Below are 24348 nucleotides of genomic sequence, written 5' to 3'. Positions count from 1 at the left end.
ATTATATGTAGTAGAAAGAGATGGGTTAGATGAAGCCTACATAACCAACCCTTAAAGTAAAATGTAACATCTATATATTACCAGATATGTAAACTTTGGTTCGATTGGTAACATACGTTTTGGTCGTCTTCTAATGCCTCTTAAGGGGAAAGTAATCTAAAAGTAACTGAATGTAATCAGATTACATTACTGAGTTTGGGTAATCCAAAAATTGTTACTGATTACAATTTTGGACAGGTAACTAGTAACTTTAACGGATTACATTTAAAAAGTAACCTACCCAACCCTGATGGCATGTTGATCTCCATGTTGCTCTCACCTGTCAGATAAGAGTCGACTACTGTGTACTCTCTGGAGGAGAGATGAGAGAGAAAGGCACTTTGCCAGGGAGGACTGACAAGCTATGGTCCTTGTGCTTCCGCTGTGGAAGACCATGAAAACAGACAGTTTTGTTTGGATGTTAAATGAGAGACAGAGGCATTGATTGAAGAAACCAGTCTTTTTCAGTACATTGCTATACATCCGGGTATCCCAAGCACACTGGTTGCAGTAATTAACATTTACCAACAGATGGCGTCACCGTGCCATCTTACACCCATGACAAGTTTTTACAAAACCAACACGCATATATAATAACGATGCATTTGAGAACCTGCTCTATCAGTTAAACAGCTCTCTCTAGTGGCGAAACCGCAAAACTGTACCCCACCATCACTCTGGAAGTAGCTACTACCTGTATAAAAGCGCTATGGTTTTACACAATGTTACTCCTACAAGGAGAAAGGGGGTTGTTCATATTTCCATAACACATTTGATTGGCTAGAATATTTCAGGCTTTTACACGGTGTCAAGATACAACGATGGAATTGGTCGAATGTGTCGCCACAAACGTTACATGGTCCTTGTTTTCGCGCGAAAGGTGCACTTTCTCTTCTCTAGCGTGGATGGTACGGTTCGTCAAGGGAAGACGGAAGAGATTTTAGAAACAATTTTATATTTCATTGTTAATCCAGTTGAAAAGATGGATCTTGCACAGACGACTCGGGAGAATGCGGGACAGATGGCGAAAGACGAGTTGGCAGAGAAATGCCAGAAGCTTTTCCAGGCTTTCTTGGAAGAGTGAGTGACATAATGTTATTGTTCTTCTTGGAACCTAACGTTAGCTGACTGGTAGATTTATAGCTTGCTAGATAATAGCTATTGGATATCTAGCAAAATATTAACATACAGAGACAACAATGGTATGCCTAGATTAAACATATATATTTATTAGTACCAGTCAAAAGTTTGGACCTACTCATTTAAGGGTTTTTCTTTATGTTACACATTGTAGAATAATAGTGATGACATCACAACTTTTAAATAACACATATGGACTCATGTAGTAACCAAAAGAATGTTAAACAAATCAAAATATATTCTCTAAACCAGCTTCATGAGGTAGACACTTGGAATGCTTTCCCAACAGTCTTAATGGAGTTCCCACATACTCTGAGCACTTGTTGGCTGTTTTTCCTTCACTCTGGGGTCCAACGGAACCCAATCCATCTCAATTGGGTTGAGGTTGGGTGATTGTGGAGGCCAGGTCATCTGATGCAGCACTCCATCACTCTCCTTGGTGAAATAGCCAAGCTGGTTAAGTGTGCCTTGAATTCTAAATAAATCACAGACAGTGTCACCAGCAAAGCACTCCCACACCATTACACCTCCTCCTCCATGCTTCACGGTGGGAACCACACATGCGGAGATCATCCATTCACCTACTCTGCGTCTTATAAAGACTGCTGTTGGGACCAAAAATCTAAAATTTAGACTCATCAGACCAAAGGACAGATTTCCACTGGTCTAATGTCCATTGCTCGTGTTTCTTGGCCCAAGAAAGTCTCTTCTTCTTACTGCTGTCCTTTAATAGTGGTTTCTTTGCTGCAATTCAAACATAAAGGCCTGATTCATACAGTCTCCTCTGAACAGTTGATGTTCAGATATGTCTGTTACTTGAACTCTGTGAAACATTTATTTGGCCTGCAATCTGAGGTGCAGGTAATTGCTGATTTCTGAAGCTGGTAACTCTAATGAACTTATCCTCTGCGGCAGAGGTTAACTCTGGATCTTTCTGTGGCGGTCCCCATGAGAGCCAGTTTCATCATAGCGCTTGATGGTTTTTGCGACTGCACTTGAAGAAACTTTCAATGTTCTTGAAATGTTCTGTATTGACTGACCTTCATGTCTTAAAGTATTGATGTACTGTATTTTCTCTTTTCTTATCTGAGTTGTTCTTGCCATAATTTGGATTTGATCTTTTACCAAGTAGGGCTATCTGTATACCACCCCTACCTTGTCACAATACAACTGATTGTCTCAAAGGAAAGAAATTCCACAAATGTACTTTTAACAAGGCACACCTGTTAATTGAAAAGCATTTCAGGTGACTACCTCGTGAGAAAATGCCAAGAGTGTGTAAAGCTGTCATCAAGGCAAAAAGGGTGGCTACTTTGAATGAATCTCAAATATAAATATTTTGATTTGTTTAACACTTTTTTGGTTACTACTTGATTCCATATTTGTTATTTCATAGTTTTGATGTCTTCACTATTATTATAGAATGCAGAAAATAGTACAAATAAACAAAAACACCAAAACTGTGTGTGTGTGGGTGTTTTTTTTAAAGTAACTTAGTCCGGCTTTAAACTTATTCTTAAAAGTTATAGCAGTAGAAAGTACATGGATTCAATTTAAAAATTCACACCATCATTAAGTTGCCAATGACACAACAGTGGTAGGCCTGATCACCGACAACGACGAGACAGCCTATAGGGAGGAGGTCAGAAACCTGGCCGTGTGCTGCCAGGACAACAACCTCTCCCTCAATGTGATCAAGACAAAGGTGATGATTGTGGACGACAGGAAAAGGATGACCAAACAGGCCTCCATTCTCATCGACGGGGCTGTAGTGGAGCAGGTTGAGAGCTTCAAGTTCCTTGGTGTCCACATCACCAGCAAACTAACATGGTCCAAGCACACCAAAACAGTCCTGAAGAGGGCATGACATAGCCTATTCCCCCTCAGGGGACTGAAAATATTTGGCATGGGTCCCCAGATCCTTAAAAGGTTCTACAGCTGCAACATCGAGCCATCCTAGTCATAGAATGTTCTCTCTGCTACCGCACGGCAAGCTGTACCAGAGCGCCAAGTCTAGGTCTAAGAGGCTTCTTAACAGCTTCTACCCCCAAGCCATAAGACTCCTGAACATCTAATCAAATGACTACCCAGACTATTTGCATTGCCCCTCTCTTTTACACTGCTGCTACTCTCTGTTTATTATCTATGCATAGTCACTTTAATAACTCAACCTACGTATTACCTCAATTACCTCGACTAACAGGTACCACCGCACATTGACTCTGTACCGGTACTTTTTTTTCTTTTTTTTAATTACATTTTGTGTTCATTTTTTTCTTAACTGCATTGTTGGTTAAGGGCTTGTCAGTAAGCATTTCACTGTAATTTGATTTGAATTGGGTAGTGCATCGTCAGTTCCTCTTGTCATGTTAGTCATTTTATACCTAAGACAGCTATTTATAACTTGTCAGAAATGCCCAAATGAACTAGCCCATGTCAGTTAACGTTTTTTTCATTTAGGTTTTTAGCCCATAGATATTGTAATTTATTTTGTCACTCATATCACATTAGACATGGCAAAATGTATAGAATTGCAAGATTAGCTTTAAAACGGGCAAAATTCTCTCCACCAACAAGAGGGGTGTGAACAGCTTGTGCCGTGAACAGTGCTTATTCCCATAGAAATAGATGTGGGCTTGGGTGGGAGAAATAGATGTGGGACTTGGGTGGGGTGCGCGGGATGTTCCCCAGTGCAGGAAGTGCCTCCCCCCCCTCGCATCTTAAAACATTTTTGAAACTGTTAAAACCTAGCAAGCTAGCTAACAAGCACGTTGAAGTTGGTTAAATGTGTACACAGTCGGTATAGCCTCATACAGTTCTCTGCTGCCAATGACTGGAGTGAACTACAAAAATCTATGAAACTGGAAACACTTATCTCCCTCACTAGCTTTAAGCACCAGCTGTCAGAGCAGCTCACAGATTACTGCACTTGTACATTGCCCATCTATAATTTAGCCCAAACAACTACCTCTTCCCCTACTGTATTTATTTATTTTGCTCCTTTGCACCCCATTATTTCTATCTCTACTTTGCACATTCTTCCATTGCAAATCTACCATTCCAGTGTTTTACTTGCTATATTGTATTTACTTTGCCACCATGGCCTTTTTTTGCCTTTACCTCCCTTATCTCACCTCATTTGCTCACATTGTATATAGACTTATTTTTCTACTGTATGTTTGTTTTACTCCATGTGTAACTCTGTGTTGTTGTATGTGTCGAACTGCTTTGCCTTATCTTGGCCAGGTCGCAATTGTAAATGAGAACTTGTTCTCAACTTGCCTACCTGGTTAAATAAAGGTGAAATTTAAAAAAATACGAGTCCTCTAATAGCTTTATACATCAGGTATACATGAAAATGGGATGCATACGAGTAATACAACTGTGTGTGTGTGTGGGGGGGGGGGGTACCAGACATCAGACGGTGAGGTGAAGTATGTCCGTGATGCTGAAGAGCTGATCAGGCCTGAGAGAAACACTCTGTTGGTCTCCTTCACTGATCTGGCAGGATTTAACCAGGAACTGTCGACCACCATCCAGGAGGAGTTCTACAGGTAGTTACAGATCTAGGACCAGAAGAAGAGGCGAGACACTATTTCAAATAAACAATTAAAAAATTGGCATTCATTACAAATCCATTTAAAAACGGTGTGACATTTATGTCACAGTCCTTCCTTCATAAGACCTTCCCCAAACTGAAGCCCAGTTCAGATGCAACAGCCGAGAGGAGGCGAGACTGTTTTATGCCGTTTTAGAACAAAGTTTGCTTGATCTGAACGGTCTAGTTTTTAGAATGTTTCGTGTCCGCTGCGGAAGTTTCAACATGTACAATCTCATCTCGAGACTTGCGACGAGATGGACCCATTTAGCCAATCGAAAATGTACAGTGCGCTGACGTTCTGTTGGTAGCTGAGCAGCTGGCTATATTATCTGACGAGTCACTAAGTAGGCCCTGTTTCTGGCGCCTGCATTGAATCATACAACACCTTGCTACAGCAAATGCCAATTTAGTTTCAAATTTGTATCGCGTCATTGTAAAGAAACACCGTAAACGGTCCCAACCACCCGTCCCTTTTTTCTTCATCTTAATGCCCCCTCTCCAGTCAGCTGTTCTACAACACACAATTCTAAAACTGGCTCGTTTTATCTCGTCTCGCCTTTCCTTTTGTCGGCTATTGTGTATCTGAATCGGGCTTAAACAGAGCACTTAGAACAGCCACGAGAACGTTGAGTGTTATTGATGATCCAAACGTGTCCAGCTAACAACAAACTCTCCTTTTGTTTCTCCTTCTACCGCTCCTTCTCTCCAGAGTATATCCCTTCCTGTGTCGTGCGGTGAGGAGCTTTGCCAGGGATCACGGGAATGTCCCTGTCAATAAGGAGTTCTATTTGGCCGTCCAGGACCTGCCCACCAGACACAAGTAAGACGCATACCCGACAGAAGTACCAAGTCACACAAATAGTGTTCCGACAGGTTCTGCTCGGTAAGATGTTTTGCGCGTGATCTAACAGTCCTTTTTTTTTTTTTGCGTGACAGGATCCGTGAGCTGTCCTCCTTGCGTATTGGTTCTCTGGTACGCATCAGTGCACAGGTGGTGAGGACACACCCTGTACACCCAGAAATGGTGAGTTGCGCACACCGTATATCCTAGTATACCCTGGAGCTAGGGAGTAGTGAGGATAGTTAATGACGGCCACGGTGCAGATATCGTTCCTGAACAAAACTTTAGCTGTGTGACATCTGTGTCTGATCCTCTCCGTTCGGTCTCCTTCAGGTGAGCGGGACGTTCCTGTGTCTGGACTGCCAGGGGGTGTGTCCGGACGTGCCCCAGCAGTTCAAGTACGCCTCGCCCACCGTCTGCAGGAACCCTGTCTGCAGCAACCGGGCTCGCTTCCACCTCGACACACACCTCTCCAAATTCATTGACTTCCAGAAGGTAGATTGTGTTTGTTGTCTGTGCTGAGGCTTGAGTGTGTGTGTGTGTCTGACACTTCTGTGTGTCTGACACTTCTGTGTGTCTTAACCTCTGTGTGTAGGTACGTATCCAGGAGACCCAGGCAGAGCTGCCCAGAGGGTCCATCCCCCGCTCCCTAGAGGTGATTCTGAGGGCTGAGGCCGTAGAGACGGCCCAGGCCGGAGACCGCTGTGACATCACTGGCTCTCTCATAGTGGTGCCCGACGTCTCCCAGCTCAGCACCGCAGGTATGTACACACACACAATAGTCAGACACAATCACACCGGCATGACACGCACACGGTTCACGCTGACATGACCCATTTCCCTATCTCTCTCTAGGTGTGCGAGCAGAGACCAGTTCCCGTGTAGGAGGGAGACAGGGTTATGAGAACGAGGGCCTTCGTGGTCTTAAATCCCTGGGAGTCAGAGAGCTGTCCTACAGATTGGCCTTCCTCGCCTGCCATGTGGCTCCTACCAACCCCAGGGTACGACACCCTCACTCAAACCTTCGAGACACACACACACCTACACTACCTCAGGCTGCAAACTAGTGGACATATCACGTGTGCATGTACGACATTTGTTTGAAGGGAGTTGTAATCATGTGTGTGTGTGTGTGTGTGTGTGTGTGTGTGTAGTTCGGAGGGAAGGAGCTGCGTGATGAGGATCAGACGGCAGAGAGCATCAAGAGCCAGATGTCAGTTCAGGAGTGGGAGAAGGTGTTTGAGATGAGCCAAGACAAGAACCTCTACCACAACCTCGGCACCAGCCTCTTCCCCACCATACACGGTCAGCACTACACTATCACCGCAAACAGCCTCTGCATGGGGTATTTCCTAGCCACCGTGCTTCTACACCTGCATTGCTTGCTGTTTGAGGCTGGGTTTCTGTACAGCACTTTGAGATATCAGCTGATGTAAGAAGGGCTATATAAATACATTTGATATTCTGTGTGTGTGTGTAATAAATGTGTAACGTGTGTATCTGTATAATGTGTGTGTAATAAATGTGTAACGTGTGTATCTGTATAATGTGTGCGTAATACATGTATAACGTGTGTGTGTGTGTGTGTGTGTGTAGGTAATGACGAGGTGAAGCGTGGCATCCTGCTGATGTTGTTCGGGGGTGTTCCCAAAACCACCATGGAGGGAACATCTCTCAGAGCAGATGTGAACGTCTGCATCGTAGGAGACCCCTCGACTGCCAAGAGCCAGTTCCTCAAGTAAGACCCTTACACCCTACACACTATACACTCTCCTATGTCAAAAATCCCTCCACCCTATAGCTCACACAACCACATACTTGCACACTACACCCCTATTAATTTACACAAAGCATGTCTAACCCTCACCCCAAACCACCTAAACATCTCCCTATACCCACCAGTGGCGATTTTGCCATGTAAATCTCAAAACAAAGCCACTGCACAACACAACACCAAACAATACCTTAATTGCACTATAACGGCGACAAGCGGTGCCCACAAATGTGTTAGGGCCGACATAAAGTCTGTCCCAACAGCAGAGCTTTCTTTTCAGCACAGACCTTGTCTGGCAGGGCAACGGTTCATTCAGCCTCGTTTACTGCCTTTTAAAACAACATGGCTGACTATGTCCCTGGCCAATGACATCGTTCATGCAGCAGCATGGAAGATGTTTTAAGACTCACCTTGTTGTGCGCGGCGGCGGTCCTTCGTTGGCAAATTTTGTCATCAAAAAGATTTACAATTCCCAAGTTGGATGGCTGTTCAAAACGTATTTTCATTTACATTTAAGTCATTTAGCAGACGCTCTTATCCAGAGCGACTTACAAATTGGTGAATTCACCTTCTGACATCAGTGGAACAGCCACTTTACAATAGTGCATCTAAATCATTTAAGGGGGGGGGTGAGAAGGATTGCTTTATCCTATCCTAGGTATTCCTTGAAGAGGTGGGGTTTCAGGTGTCTCCGGAAGGTGGTGATTGACTCCGCTGTCCTGGCGTCGTGAGGGAGTTTGTTCCACCATTGGGGGGCCAGAGCAGCGAACAGTTTTGACTGGGCTGAGCGGGAACTGTACTTCCTCAGTGGTAGGGAGGCGAGCAGGCCAGAGGTGGATGAACGCAGTGCCCTTGTTTGGGTGTAGGGCCTGATCAGAGCCTGGAGGTACTGCGGTGCCGTTCCCCTCACAGCTCCGTAGGCAAGCACCATGGTCTTGTAGCGGATGCGAGCTTCAACTGGAAGCCAGTGGAGAGAGCGGAGGAGCGGGGTGACGTGAGAGAACTTGGGAAGGTTGAACACCAGACGGGCTGCGGCGTTCTGGATGAGTTGTAGGGGTTTAATGGCACAGGCAGGGAGCCCAGCCAACAGCGAGTTGCAGTAATCCAGACGGGAGATGACAAGTGCCTGGATTAGGACCTTTCCTGTGTGAGGCAGGGGCGTACTCTGCGGATGTTGTAGAGCATGAACCTACAGGAACGGGCCACCGCCTTTGATGTTAGTTGAGAACGACAGGGTGTTGTCCAGGATCACGCCAAGGTTCTTAGCGCTCTGGGAGGAGGAAACAATGGAGTTGTCAACCGTGATGGCGAGATCATGGAACGGGCAGTCCTTCCCCGGGAGGAAGAGCAGCTCCGTCTTGCCGAGGTTCAGCTTGAGGTGGTGATCCGTCATCCACACTGATATGTCTGCCAGACATGCAGAGATGCGATTCGCCACCTGGTCATCAGAAGGGGGAAAGGAGAAGATTAATTGTGTGTCGTCTGCATAGCAATGATAGGAGAGACCATGTGAGGTTATGACAGAGCCAAGTGACTTGGTGTATAGCGAGAATAGGAGAGGGCCTAGAACAGAGCCCAGTGGTGAGAGCGCGTGGCGAGGAGACAGAGGACGAGGAGACAGATTCTCGCCACGCCACCTGGTAGGAGCGACCTGTCAGGTAGGACGCAATCCAAGCGTGGGCCGCACCGGAGATGCCCAGCTCGGAGAGGGTGGAGAGGAGGATCTGATGGTTCACAGTGTCGAAGGCAGCCGATAGGTCTAGAAGGATGAGAGCAGAGGAGAGAGAGTTAGCTTTAGCAGTGCGGAGCGCCTCCGTGATACAGAGAAGAGCAGTCTCAGTTGAATGACTAGTCTTGAAACCTGACTGATTTGGATCAAGAAGGTCATTCTGAGAGAGATAGCGGGAGAGCTGGCCAAGGACGGCACGTTCAAGAGTTTTGGAGAGAAAAGAAAGAAGGGATACTGGTCTGTAGTTGTTGACATCGGAGGGATCGAGTGTAGGTTTTTTCAGAAGGGGTGCAACTCTCGCTCTCTTGAAGACGGAAGGGACGTAGCCAGCGGTCAGGGATGAGTTGATTTTCCCTGTCTTGACTTCCCAGTCGCAATGCTTGTGTTTAGCCACTGTCACCGATTCCTTCCAAACCACTCATTGTTGAATTTGCAATTTCCAACTTGTTGTGTAATGTTTATGTCCTAATGTTTATGTCCAACGGCCGATGAGCACCGGTTATATTTTCTCTTCATTACTTCTCTTCATATGACGAGGATTAAAAAGGACTTGCCAGTAGACTTGATTCACGATGATGACTGCTAGCGAAGAAATAAGTGGAAATAAGATGTTGCCATGATCAGTCCAATCAAAGCTACTGTACATTTATGTATTTATATATCGTTTGATTTATTTTTTTTGCTAAAAATGTGGGTCCCAAAACCCGGTGGGGCTCTGCGCCACCTACCCTGAATGGCGGGTCGCCACTGATACCCGCTGTCCCCCCTCTCTCAGGCATGTGGAGGAGTTCAGTCCCAGGGCTGTGTATACCAGTGGGAAGGCCAGCAGTGCAGCAGGTCTAACAGCAGCCGTGGTTCGAGACGAGGAGTCACACGAGTTCGTCATCGAGGCCGGAGCTCTCATGCTCGCTGACAACGTGAGTGTGTGTGTGAGCTGAGGATGTTGTTTGTGTTTGCGTTTCTGTCTGTGTTTTGTGCTTAAACTGGGATGGGCTTCTCTTTGTCCACAGGGTGTGTGTTGTATCGATGTTTGACAAGATGGAGACCAGAGACCAAGTGGCCATCCATGAGGCCATGGAGCAACAGACCATCTCCATCACTAAAGCTGGAGTCAAGGTACACACACACACACACACACACACACCATCACTAAAGCTGGAGTCAAGGTACACACACACACCATCACTAAAGCTGGAGTCAAGGTACACACACACTCTCTCCCTCTGACCTCCCTCTCCTCCAGGCCACTCTGAATGCCCGTACGTCCATCCTGGCGGCTGCTAACCCGGTCGGTGGTCGCTACGACCGCAGCAAGAGTCTGAAACAGAACGTCAACCTGTCCGCTCCCATCATGAGCCGCTTTGACCTCTTCTTCATCCTGGTGGACGACTGCAATGAGGTGTGTTCTGTGTGTGTAAGGGAGAACATTTGTGTGTGTATGTGTGGAGAATGGTGTGTGTGTATAATTACTAATGGAAATGTGTGTGTGTGTGTGTGTGTGTAGGTGACAGACTATGCCATAGCCAGGCGTATCGTGGATCTGCACTCTCGCATTGAGAACTCAGTAGACAGACTCTACTCTCTGGATGAGATCAGAAGATACCTGCTCTTCGCCCGACAGTTCAAACCCAAGGTAAGTGCTGTGTGTGTGTGTGTGTGTGTGTGTGTGTGTGTGTGTGTGTGTGTGTGTGTGTGTGTGTGTGTGTGTGTTAAGGATTTTCACACTGAGTATTTTTACATGCACTCTAATAATTAGGTATTAAGCTGATTTATGGCATTAGTCATGTGAACACCTTACTCTGATTATCATATGATCCATTTTGCATCATCATCATCACCATGATGTGGCCGGTGACCGGTCATAATTGAAGAAGGCATACGGCGATTTAAAAACACCACGATTTTTAAGCAATCTTTCGAAATGTTAGGACATGTAAACACCTTAATAGGAGATCCAGCGGTGTGTTGGACCTGCGTGTGTGCTAGCGTGTGCTGGCGTGTGCTAGCGTGTGCTGGCGTGTGCTAGCATGTGCTGGCGTGTGCTAGCGTGTGCTGGCATGTGCTAGCCTGTGCTGGCGTGTGCTAGCGTGTGCTAGCGTGTGCTAGCATGTGCTGGCGTGTGCTGGCGTGTGCTGAGCTTCTCATTCGCGCCAATGAAGTGAGTTCGCAAAATGTAGCCTGGTTTCAGATGCGTCCATGTAACTGTTTTAATGTAAGTATTATATTAATCTGAGTATTCACAATAAATCGAACTATTGAATGCATGTAAACATCTCCCATGTCTGTGTTTCTGTGCTGTGATAGGGCTTATGCCCAATTCCAATGGAATGGGACTGATGCGGCTAAATTTGTTGGTGCGTAGATCTCGGGTGAGTCCGAGGAGTTCATTGTGGAGCAGTACAAACGGCTGCGTCAGCGCGACGGATCTGGGGGCGTGGCCAAGTCGGCCTGGCGAATCACGGTGCGGCAGCTGGAGAGCATGATCCGCCTCTCTGAGGGCATGGCCCGCATGCACTGCTGCGACGAGGTTAGAGGTCACACAACCTATACCCAACGTACCAAGAACTTAGGCGCACAACGCTCTCAAAACCTGCGTTTCGTTGTTTGGTCCTGAAGGATTGATCAAGTTTGCTCTGTCGGTTTTTCATAGATTGCGTGCTAATAAAGTGTGTAGGGTGTTCTGTCCTAAAGTGTGTGTTATATGTTGTTCCCGGCAGGTCCAGCCTCAGCACGTGAAGGAGGCATTCCCGCCTGCTGAATAAGTCCATCGTCAGAGTGGAGACGCCTGACGTCAATCTGGAACAGGACCAGGAGGAGGAAGAGGAGGGAGAGAACGGTACACAAACACTCGCACAACCACTAGTACTACTGCCGCTTTACTCCAGATATTTACATGTCCTGAAACGTCTCCGTCTCTCTGCAGGTCGTGACGTTCCCAACGGAGTGAATGGCGTAAACGGCCTGGTTAACGAGCACGCTGATAGAATGAACGGCCACTCCGACGGAACGAACCGCGGCACCAACGGAGTCGACGGACACACCGACGTTGTGAGCGGCCACTCTGACAGCGGCCCCAAGCCGCCGCTGCGTCTGACCTTCCCAGAGCACCGCCACATCTCCAACCTGCTGGTGCTGCATCTCCGCAGGGCCGAGGAGGGTAAGGCACCCGAAACACACACATTCTACATGTGGACCGTGTGTTACGCAGTGGTTAACTGTTTGCCTGTGTGCGCAGCCGAGGAGGAAGAGGAGTTGAAGAAGAGTGCCGTAATCAACTGGTATCTGAAGGAGATGGAGTCAGAGATTGACTCAGAAGAGATCCACTGATCCACAAGAAGAGCCTGATAGAGAAAGTCCTGCACAGACTAGTGCACTACGTGAGAACACACGAACACACCCATTGCAGCGTTGCGTCGGAGTAATAACACCTTTACAGACCTTAATGTCCAACAGACATCTTTACTATTACTGTTTTTCTTCTCTTCTCTCCATCTCTAGGATCATATCCTGATAGAGCTTTCTCGGGGAGGGCTGAAAGGGTAAGAGGCGGAGGCACAGGATGAGGTTCTGGTCGTCAACCCCAACTACACTCTGGAGGACTAGACTCATCCCCTCCAACTCCCTCCCTAGCCCTTTCCCCCTCCTTCTCAATCGCCTCTTTCTAGAACTTTTACGTTGGACTCCAATTCAAGACTCCGTGAAGTTGTTTTTGTTGAATGTTGGTCAGCGTAATTACATTCTCAACATTTGTCATGTTTTAATTTTATTGCTGCTTTATAGAGTTTTTAAACGACTCTACCCTGTTTTAAACCTTTTATTTGTATTGTTGTAGCCAGGTGAATAATGTAAATATGTTGCTCTGATTTCTCCAGAGCGTTGACTGGCGTATGGCTGTTTGTGGGTCTCCTCAGTTAACATGATGTTAATCCTGACTGGCATGGTTTTACCTCCCATGTAAAATGTATGTGTAAAAGAAAACACACAAATTAAAGTCCACACTTTTGATGCATATGTTTTGTATAAAACGAAACAAAAAATGAAATAACTGTGGAAATATACTTCCCAAAAAAACTAAGAAGAATAATCAAATGTTTGATGTTGTTTATGGCCTCCTTGTCGCCATGTGATGTTTCGGGGAACACTAACGCAATATACTTCAAAATTACTAAAACCAAAACGAAACTGTAGAAATTATAATGGGCCTACATTCATGCAGTTTCTTGACTGTCCAGCTCACTAATAATCACCGAAATGAAAAATCCCAAAAGGATGAATAGAGGACTATTTAGCAAATTTTTACAGCGAGGAAATATGACACATTTTCAGTATGGCCCTCTGGAGCTCTTTGAAGACAGAATGCGGCCCCAAGTTCCAAATGAATTTGACACCCCTCTACAGTAAACATTTAGCAAACGTTATTAACCTGGGTGGAGTGGGATCACATTTATACCTTGTTGGAGTTGATATGATTGTAATGAATGAGTATAGCCAAAGATAATGATTTAACGCATCTTCTGATAAATATACTAATCCAAATGACACTGGTTGGCATATCTATCGGTGAATCGTCCGCTAGGTGGCAGCAGAGTGCCGTAGAACGCATGAATGACGCTTTGCGCATGCCCAAGCCGACCACTTTTACATAACAAGATGGCGGCGCCCTGTAGGAAGCTTGCGAGGTCGGTGATGTTTAAAGGTATGTTTACTCTGAACAGCTTAAAACCACCTTTATTTCGACATAACTCATAAACAGAGGGAGTCAGCTGTTTTTAGGGGCAAAGCTGTTCATCTCCTTGTCTGGTGGTTTGAAAACAACACCACGAAGCTATGAACGATTTGAGAGACAAGGAAAGAAGGGCCTTCTACGCCGTCAAAAAGGAACATTAAATTCGACATCCCAATTAGGATGTGGCAAAAAATACTTCAGTCGGTTATAGAACAGATTGCCCTCTACCTGAGGTCAGGGCATAGAGATATTATACAATTACTTGAGGGGATATATACCGATTGCCCTCCACCTGAGGTCTGGGCATAGAGAGCCTATACAATTACTAGAGGAGATATCATAAACCTTAACATTTCCGTAATGGGGCCAAAATGGTAGCTATCTTGGTCAGTGAGAAAATCCAAACCAGTCTTAAATATTGTTATATAATTATAAATACCGTTTACATGGGTTCTATACCAATTGTCTGTATAGCTTTTAAAATGCTGTATATGTGAACAGACCATAAATGTCTTGGGTTGTGATTTTCTTGGAAAGCTGTGAGTGCTATTATATGATACAATATCAGTACTTGGTGCATGTACAACTTGTCTAAGTCCTATCATCAACTGATTTCAGCCAGTGGATTGACTGCATTGTTTGAATGGAATATTGGCAGTTAATTAGAAAAAAATATATAATGGAATCATTCCTCAAACTGTCTGGCTAGCTAGTTAATACACATACAGTGAAGATAATATCTTATCACAGCACTGACAAATCATGGTTGACCAACATGGCTGACCTTTTGACCATCATAAGAAGGTTCATGTCCTTTCTAGCATTCAAATTCCTAATTATATGGGTCTGGGGTCCTCTCACCAACCAAGAATTCACAAAATGGGACAAACACCAAATGGAGACTCTGCATGCAGAATCCTGCAAAAACATCCTCTGTGTGCAATGTAAAACACCAAATAATGCACACGTAGCAGAATTAGAACAAAACCCGCTAATTATCAAAATCCAGAAAAGAGTTGTTAAAATCTACAACCACCTAAATTGAAGTGATTCCCAAACCTTCCATAACAAAGCCACCACATACAGAGAGATGAACCTAAATAAGAGTCCCCTCAGCAAGCTGGTCCTGGGGCTCTGTTCACAAACACAAGCGGACCCCACAGAGAGATTAACCTAAATAAGAGTCCCCTCGGCAAGCTGGTCCTGGGGCTCTGTTCACAAACAGACCCCACAGAGAGATTAACCTAAATAAGAGTCCCCTCAGCAAGCTGGGGCTCTGTTCACAAACACAATCAGACCCTACAGAGCCCCAGGACAGCAACACCATTAGACCCAACCAAATCATGAGAAAACAAAAAGATAATTACTTGACACATTGGAAAGAGCTAACTAAAAAAACAAAGCCAACTGGAATGCTATTTGGCCCTAAACAGAGAGTACACAGTGCCAGAATACCTGACCACTGTGACGGACCCAAAATGAAGGAAGACTTTGACTATGTACGGACTCAGTGAGAGAGTTCACCGTAGGCAGACCGAGAGAGAAGACAGGCATATGTGCCCACTGCCCACAACATTTGTTGGAAACTGAGCTGCAAATGTCTAGTCACTCGAGAATAAGATAGGAAACTCTCGAACGAAGCTCATCCCTCAGAGACTTTAAAAGCTGCAATATTATATGCCTTGCAGAGATGTGGCTGGACTTTATTGGTCACATACACATATTTACCAGATGTTATTGCGGGTGTAGCGAAATGCTTGTGTTCCTAGCTCCAACAGTGCAGTAGTATGTATGTTGAACTCAGTGGTTTCTCCGTGCAGTGGCACAATTGGACGAAGGTGGCCTCGGGCAAGTCCAAGGGGGGAGGGGTGTGCCTCTTCATAAACAACAACTTGTGCGCTGTTTCCATTGTGAAAGAAATGTCGAGCTTTCGCTCACCTGATATTGTATACCGCATGGTAAGCAGCAGGCTTTTATCTGCCAAGAGAGTTCTCACCTGTAATCATCACGGCTGTCTACCGGTACATCCCTCCGCAAGACAACACCACTTTTGGTACTTAACGAACTGCTTGGGGTGATAAACAAACAAGAAACCGCTCACCCAGAGGCAGCATTTCTTGCAGGTGGAGACATTAACGCAGGAAGGACTTAAAACCTTTCAACGTCACTTTTAGCAACACGGCTCCTGCGCCACGAGGGGCGCTAAAACTCTAGAACACTTTTATTCTACCCACAGAAATGCATACAAGGTCCTCCCTTCGGCAAATTTGATCACGACTCTATTAACCTGCTTTTATTTATTTGATCCCAATTCTTCTCCCCAGTTTCGTGATATATCCAATTGCGATCTTGTCTCATTGCTGCAACTCTCCAACAGGCTCGGGAGAGCCGAAGGTCGAGTCATGCGTCCTCCGATACATGACCTGCCAAAAGCACGCTTCTTAACACCCGGGTTCATCCGATAGCATTGAGGAGTTTACCACATAATTCACAGGCTACATCAATAAGTGCATAGATGACGTCATCCCCACAGTGACTATACGAACGTATCCAAACCGAAAACCATGGATTACAGGCAATATCCCCGCTTGGCTAAAGGCTAGAGCTACCGCTTACAAGGAGCAGGACACGGACGCATACAAGAAAGCCCGTTACGACCTCTGACGAGACATCAAACATGCAAAAGGACAATATAGGAGGAAGTTGGAATCCTATTACACCGGCTCCGACACTCGTCGTATGTGGCAGGGCTTGCAGACGACAACGGATTACAAATGGAAACCTAACCATCAGATGCCCAGTGATGCAGAACTCCCAAATTAGCTAAATACTTGTTATGCTCGCTTCGAGGAATACAACACTGAGTCTTGTGTGAAAGCCCCTGTTGTTCCGGATGACTGCATGATCTCGCTCTTCGTGACTGATGTGAGAAACTATTTAACATTTTAACACTCGCAAGGCTGCCGGACCTGACGAAATACCAGGGCGCGTTCTCAAAGCAAGTGCAGACCAGCTGGCAAGTGTCTTCACTGACATTTTCAATCTCTCCTTGTTCCAGTCTGTAATCCCATAATGTTTCAAGCGGACCACCATTGTCCCTGTTCCCAAGAACTCCAAGGTAACCTGCCTAAATGACTATCGCCCTGTAGCACTGTAATTAATGAACAATTGCACTTCACACTGCCCTCTCCCAACTGGGTAAGAGGGGAAATAATTATGTGAGAATGCTGTTCATAGACTACGGCTCAGCGTTCACCGCCATACTCCCCTCAAAGCTCATCAGCAAGTTGGGGACCATGGGACTGAACACCTCCTTCTGCACCTAGATCCTGGACTTCCTGACGGGCTGGCCCCAAGTGGTGAGGGTAGGTAACAACACCTCCACCACGCTGACCCCCTACATGGGGGCTCCTCTGGGGTTTGTGCTTAGTCCCCTCCTGTACTCTCTGTTCACCCATGACTGCGTGGCCACGCACAATTCCAACACCATCATCAAGTTTGCTGACAAAACGACAGTGGTAGGCCAGATCACCAACGGAGATGAGGCAGCCTATAGGGAGGTGGTCAGAGACTTAGCATTGTGGTGCCAGGACAAGAACCTCTCCCTCAATGTCAGTAAGACCAGGAAGCTGATTGTGGACTACAGGAAAGAGGGGCGAGCATGCCCCCTATCCACATTGACAGGGCTGTAGTGGAGCGGGTCGAGAGCTTCAAGTTCCTTGGCGTCCACATCACCAAGGACTTAACAGTGCACAACAGTGTCTCTTCCCCCAGCAAGAGGCTGAAAAGATTTGCCATGGGCCCTCGAATCCTGAAAAGGTCCTACAGCTGCACCATTGAGAGCATCTTGACTGGCTCCATCACCTCTTAGTATGGCAAATGCACCGCAAATTGCTACAGAAGGTAGTGTGGACAGCCCTGTACATCACTGGGTCGAGCTCCCTGCCATGCAGGACCACTATATCAGGAAGTGTCAGAGGAAGGCCCGAAGAATTGCCAACGACTCCAGCCACCGTAAACATAGACTGTTCACTCTGCCACCTTTCGTTAAACAGTATAGAAGCATCGTCTCTCGAACCAACAGGTTCCGAGACGGCTTGGGGGAAAAAGCTATAAGACTGCTAAAAATTCATGAATGCTAAGTAGATAATTATTGGTTACCCAGACTATCTTGCACTGACTCTATGCATGCTCACAAGACTGTCAGTGAGCTTCAAAACTATTGGGACAGTGACAAATGTTGTTTTGTCTCTGTTTCAGCACTTTGAATAGTCATTGCGTGCTATGAATATGGGACCAAATATTAAACATTTTACTACTTTAATACACATAAATTAATTTGTTCCAATACTTTTGGTCCCCTAAATGGGAGGGGCTGGCTATGTACAAAAAGTGCTGTAATTTCTAAACGGTTCACCCAATATGGATGAAAAGACATCGTCTCGTTTAAAAAAAAAAAGTGTCATACTCATCGTCAACATCTCTATAACCCACAGATCCTGAAGCAGCTGACTCAGAAGGCTATAATTATTTGACCTGACCAATACTCTCACTGTTTTAGGTTTGTGTCAGATTCCAGGCCGGTCATTATGGACACAGAGGTGCCCGGTCAAGTTACAGGCTCTGAGGTGCATTCCTCCCCGGTGTCTCACCCGACTCTACCAGCCACTGACCACCACCAGGTCGACACCGATCAGCACCAAAACAGAACAGCCGAGAAGCACCGATCAGCAGGAAACGACTGACACGCAGAAAGAGCAAAAGAAAGAGACTGAGGAGGAAGAGGAGGAGCAGGGACCAGCGTACATCCCCACGAGAAAGGCCAAGAACCCCATGATGAAGATCGGATATGCCTGGTGAGAGACCCTCTGTTCTCTAACGTGGTTTATCATGAGATTTCTGTTGTAGAGAAACAGCTGACAATGTAATATTGTATTCAGGTGAATAACCCCTTGGTAAGTTCCCATTCCCTCCCCCTCTCTACAGGATGATAGGTCTCCCTGCAGGAGTAATAGGGTTCATTCTGACCAAGAGAGAGGTGGACAAGAACCGCCTGAAGCAGCTGAGGATTCGCCAGCGGATGAACCGGTCCAATGAAGGAGAATACGAGGGCAGTCGCTACCGCAACAACAGACTGGACTGATTCCAACTGCATTGAGAAGATGTGTGTGTGCGTGCTTGAGTGTGTGTGTGTGTGTGTGTGTGTGTGTGTATGTTCACTGCCTCTGCTACCGTTGGACTGACGAAGCCTTAAAAAGAGACTGATGTATATGGATTGGAAACAGTTGTTGAGAGACACCCGTACTACTTTGTAGTACGAATCGACTGTAAACAAGTCCATGATGATCACACAGACTGTCTGCGTGGATCAGTATAGGATCCAGAGTTCTTCCTATGTCATGACCTTTGTCGGGAGAAACGCTGGCCATGTCACTCTGCTACGTTCAACGGGCCTTTTCTTTCCAGATTTTTCAAAACATGCATCAGTAAGTACACCCTGCAAACTGTGTTCCCATATGATTTCTCTCAACAGTCAATCGTTTAACATCAATAGTCTAAAACGTCCATTCTTCTCATGTGGTTCAATTTGTAAGTCGCTCTGGATAAGAGCGTCTGCTAAATGACTTAAATGTAAATGTAAATGTAATGTGGTAGAATAGAAGCTTGTCTTTTAAATGCTTTGAGGTGTGAATTTGGGCCTTTTCTCAGTGTTCTGCTATGTCATCGATTGTTCTGTTCTGAGGGTTCTAAACACATTTGAGCCTAGAACTGTATGTTCAAGCCAGTACATGACAATTAGGCTAAACATTTCACAATGCTATAATAGGTACCCTGTATGTGGTATCATGTACATCAGAAACAGACAATGCTATAATAGGTACCCTGTATGTGGTATCATGTACATCAGAAACAGACAATGCTATAATAGGTACCCTGTATGTGGTATCATGTACATCAGAAACAGACAATGCTATAATAGGTACCCTGTATGTGGTATCATGTACATCAGAAACAGACAATGCTATAATAGGTACCCTGTATGTGGTATCATGTACATCAGAAACAGACAATGCTATAATAGGTACCCTGTATGTGGTATCATGTACATCAGAAACAGACAATGCTATAATAGGTACCCTGTATGTGGTATCATGTACATCAGAAACAGACAATGCTATAATAGGTACCCTGTATGTGGTATCATGTACATCAGAAACAGACAATGCTATAATAGGTACCCTGTATGTGGTATCATGTACATCAGAAACAGACAATGCTATAATAGGTACCCTGTATGTGGTATCATGTACATCAGAAACAGACAATGCTATAATAGGTACCCTGTATGTGGTATCATGTACATCAGAAACAGACAATGCTATAATAGGTACCCTGTATGTGGTATCATGTACATCAGAAACAGACAATGCTATAATAGGTACCCTGTATGTGGTATCATGTACATCAGAAACAGACAATGCTATAATAGGTACCCTGTATGTGGTATCATGTACATCAGAAACAGACAATGCTATAATAGGTACCCTGTATGTGGTATCATGTACATCAGAAACAGACAATGCTATAATAGGTACCCTGTATGTGGTATCATGTACATCAGAAACAGACAATGCTATAATAGGTACCCTGTATGTGGTATCATGTACATCAGAAACAGACAATGCTATAATAGGTACCCTGTATGTGGTATCATGTACATCAGAAACAGACAATGCTATAATAGGTACCCTGTATGTGGTATCATGTACATCAGAAACAGACAATGCTATAATAGGTACCCTGTATGTGGTATCATGTACATCAGAAACAGACAATGCTATAATAGGTACCCTGTATGTGGTATCATGTACATCAGAAACAGACAATGCTATAATAGGTACCCTGTATGTGGTATCATGTACATCAGAAACAGACAATGCTATAATAGGTACCCTGTATGAGGTATCAATAGTACATCAGAAACAGACAATGCTATAATAGGTACCCTGTATGTGGTATCATGTACATCAGAAACAGACAATGCTATAATAGGTACCCTGTATGTGGTATCATGTACATCAGAAACAGACAATGCTATAATAGGTACCCTGTATGTGGTATCATGTACATCAGAAACAGACAATGCTATAATAGGTACCCTGTATGTGGTATCATGTACATCAGAAACAGACAATGCTATAATAGGTACCCTGTATGTGGTATCATGTACATCAGAAACAGACAATGCTATAATAGGTACCCTGTATGTGGTATCATGTACATCAGAAACAGACATTGATTTACATCTGTAAGATGGCACCACTAAGACGAGACCACTACCAAACGGCGTATCAAAATCACGCCAATCAGCCCAAAGCTTTCACTCATGTTTACCTTGTCGTTACCTATGTTTAAATCATAGAAAAGCATCAGACATGCAGAGTCAAAAGAAATACAAAAATAGCAGCGGATAATTTATCCAGAGTGGGTGGAGGAGGTGAGGCCAGACAGGGTAGCCATCTGCTCTTACTCCTGTGCAGCACTGAGGGGAATGAGGAAGTGGATATTATTGCAAATCAGCCTCTTAGACATCCCGATGTTGAGATGGAATTGTCAATTGGTAAAGCGGAAGCTAAATGGATTAATAAGAACAGTGGTTAAAAGTAAGTGGCAAGAGTTGTGGAACAGAGAGAGTAAGGGAAGACACCTGTATAAGAGTTGTGGAACAGGGAGAGTAAGGGAAGACACCTGTATAAGAGTTGTGGAACAGGGAGAGTAAGGGAAGACACCTGTATAAGAGTTGTGGAACAGGGAGAGTAAGGGAAGACACCTGTATAAGAGTTGTGGAACAGGGAGAGTAAGGGAAGACACCTGTATAAGAGTTGTGGAACAGGGAGAGTAAGGGAAGACACCTGTATAAGAGTTGTGGAACAGGGAGAGTAAGGGAAGACACCTGTATAAGAGTTGTGGAACAGGGAGAGTAAGGGAAGACACCTGTATAAGAGTTGTGGAACAGGGAGAGTAAGGGAAGACACCTGTATAAGAGTTGTGGAACAGGGAGAGTAAGGGAAGACACCTGTATAAGAGTTGTGGAACAGGGAGAGTAAGGGAAGACACCTGTATAAGAGTTGTGGAACAGGGAGAGTAAGGGAAGACACCTGTATAAGAGTTGTGGAACATGGAGAGTAAGGGAAGACACCTGTATAAGAGTTGTGGAACAGAGAGATTTAGGGAAGACACCTGTATAAGAGTTGTGGAACAGGGAGAGTAAGGGAAGACACCTGTATAAGAGTTGTGGAACAGGGAGAGTAAGGGAAGACACCTGTATAAGAGTTGTGGAACAGGGAGAGTAAGGGAAGACACCTGTATAAGAGCTGTGGAACAGGGAGAGTAAGGGAAGACACCTGTATAAGAGTTGTGCAAAAGGGAGAGTAAGGGAAGACACCTGTATAAGATCCAGGTGGGGGCAGGGAGAGTAAGGGAAGACACCTGTATAAGAGTTGTGGAACAGGGAGAGTAAGGGAAGACACCTGTATAAGAGTTGTGGAACAGGGAGAGTAAGGGAAGACACCTGTATAAGAGTTGTGGAACAGGGAGAGTAAGGGAAGACACCTGTATAAGAGCTGTGGAACAGGGAGAGTAAGGGAAGACACCTGTATAAGAGTTGTGCAAAAGGGAGAGTAAGGGAAGACACCTGTATAAGATCCAGGTGGGGGCAGGGAGAGTAAGGGAAGACACCTGTATAAGAGTTGTGGAACAGGGAGAGTAAGGGAAGACACCTGTATAAGAGTTGTGGAACAGGGAGAGTAAGGGAAGACACCTGTATAAGAGTTGTGGAACAGGGAGAGTAAGGGAAGACACCTGTATAAGAGTTGTGGAACAGGGAGAGTAAGGGAAGACACCTGTATAAGAGCTGTGGAACAGGGAGAGTAAGGGAAGACACCTGTATAAGAGTTGTGCAAAAGGGAGAGTAAGGGAAGACACCTGTATAAGATCCAGGTGGGGGCAGGGAGAGTAAGGGAAGACACCTGTATAAGATCCAGGTGGGGGCAGGGAGGTCCTCAGGCCAAGAGAGAAGGGAGGAAAGTGTAGTCACAAGGCTGAGACTGGGACATTCAAGGATAAATAGTGCATTGAAAGCGGTGGTGAACCATCCGACTGGGAGGTGTGATCATTGTCAGGAAGGAGACGGAGACAGTGGAACACGTTCTATTTCCGTGCCAGAAATATGTGAAAGGGAGCGATTGCCATTAGATTTGAGGAGTAACAGAGGGGAATAAGAGCCTTCATCGTCTCTGGTCCACACTCCAGTCGGTGCCGGCCGCCATATGAAATCCACAGAAGAAGAAGTAAAAATAAAAACCTGTCTCTACTTTGATGTTTCCTCTTCATCCGTGTCTCAGAGCATGATTGATATCAGGGGTGTATAGACCCTTTTCCCAGTACAAGACACAGATGTGCGTGACTCTTGGCAGCGGTAAGAAAGCAGTTGCCATTTGCGCCCATTTCAACATAGCCTAGATTTACGTTATTACTTCGAAACAAAATAACTTTTTGGGGTTTTCATACGCTTACAATAATGTTTTGATTCTTGCTTGAACAGTCGCTGAGATTCTATTTGGTTGTGATCTTTGCCAATTAACTGAATGCAGCAGTTGTTAGCTAGAATGCTAAAGCTCATTGATATAGGCTGTAGCAAAAGCTAGCCAAAGAGCCATTTTACTAGTGGAAGTGTTTAAGTATAGTGCAGTTGATTTGCGATGATGACATAAACATCATATTAAGCAGGACATGTATATGAGCCTTAAAATCCCATTGTAATCCAAAAGTAGTTTGAAATGTACTCATAAGCAAAATGTAAATAGAGGCTTTTTTTTCACTGCAGGGTTGCCCCGAGCAGACACACTTTTTTGGGAAAGTACCTCACTATTCCCAGCTCATTGTTTCCAGGGGAGTCATCTGTGGGCTGCACCGATGAGCTTCAGCAGCCACAGGAATGTCTGGGCTGCATTCCAAACACTTAACAGACACATCATAAGCCCTCAAATTAAGTGGACACTTCTGATGACGTGTCAGACACGTTTACACTTGCAAGGCGAGGGAGGAAGGAATTCATTTTTAAATGGACCGCCCTTTCCCGGAACTTCGTCACTCGTTCGTCCCACTACGATTGTGTTTTCGGCCACCGGTAGCTTGTGGTTGAGAATGGGGGCATGCTTGGCCCTCCTTTTCCTGTGGTCATTATATTCACTATAGAGGGCACCTTATTTTGGGGTCAGGGGTCACATGTATATAGGTAACCAGGAAGGGTTAGTACAGGTGAGAGGTTCTTACCATATCACAGATACAGCTTATTGTATGCTTCTCTCTGTACCTTTTGAATAGGAATATGTGTTTAGGAGCTATTTCTATTGTATATGTGCAGTATATAGGAACTTTACCCGAAAAGAGTAACGTTTGGAAAGCTGATTCTTGACGACGCGTTACGGACGGCTTT

The 24348-nt window shown here is 45.1% G+C and overlaps 1 protein-coding gene and 1 pseudogene across 1 annotated transcript; both read left to right on the top strand.

Moving 5' to 3' along the window:
- Positions 1–714: 714 nt before the first annotated feature.
- On the top strand, positions 715–13227 carry LOC135558974 (zygotic DNA replication licensing factor mcm6-B-like; annotated as a pseudogene).
- Positions 13228–13764: 537 nt separating this feature from the next.
- si:ch73-71c20.5 (DUF4748 domain-containing protein) lies at positions 13765–19542 on the top strand. The gene is made up of 3 exons (XM_064993242.1): positions 13765–13820; positions 18412–18706; positions 18837–19542. Exons 1-3 carry the CDS (start codon positions 13775–13777, stop codon positions 18991–18993), a joined length of 498 nt encoding a protein of 165 aa, XP_064849314.1. The 5' UTR covers positions 13765–13774; the 3' UTR covers positions 18994–19542.
- The last annotated feature ends 4806 nt before the right edge of the window (positions 19543–24348 follow it).

The sequence above is a fragment of the Oncorhynchus masou genome, chromosome 17 (genome assembly GCF_036934945.1).
Source record: "Oncorhynchus masou masou isolate Uvic2021 chromosome 17, UVic_Omas_1.1, whole genome shotgun sequence".
NCBI classification, from domain to species: Eukaryota; Metazoa; Chordata; class Actinopteri; order Salmoniformes; family Salmonidae; genus Oncorhynchus; species Oncorhynchus masou.
This window is presented reverse-complemented; position numbering and strand designations above follow the sequence as displayed.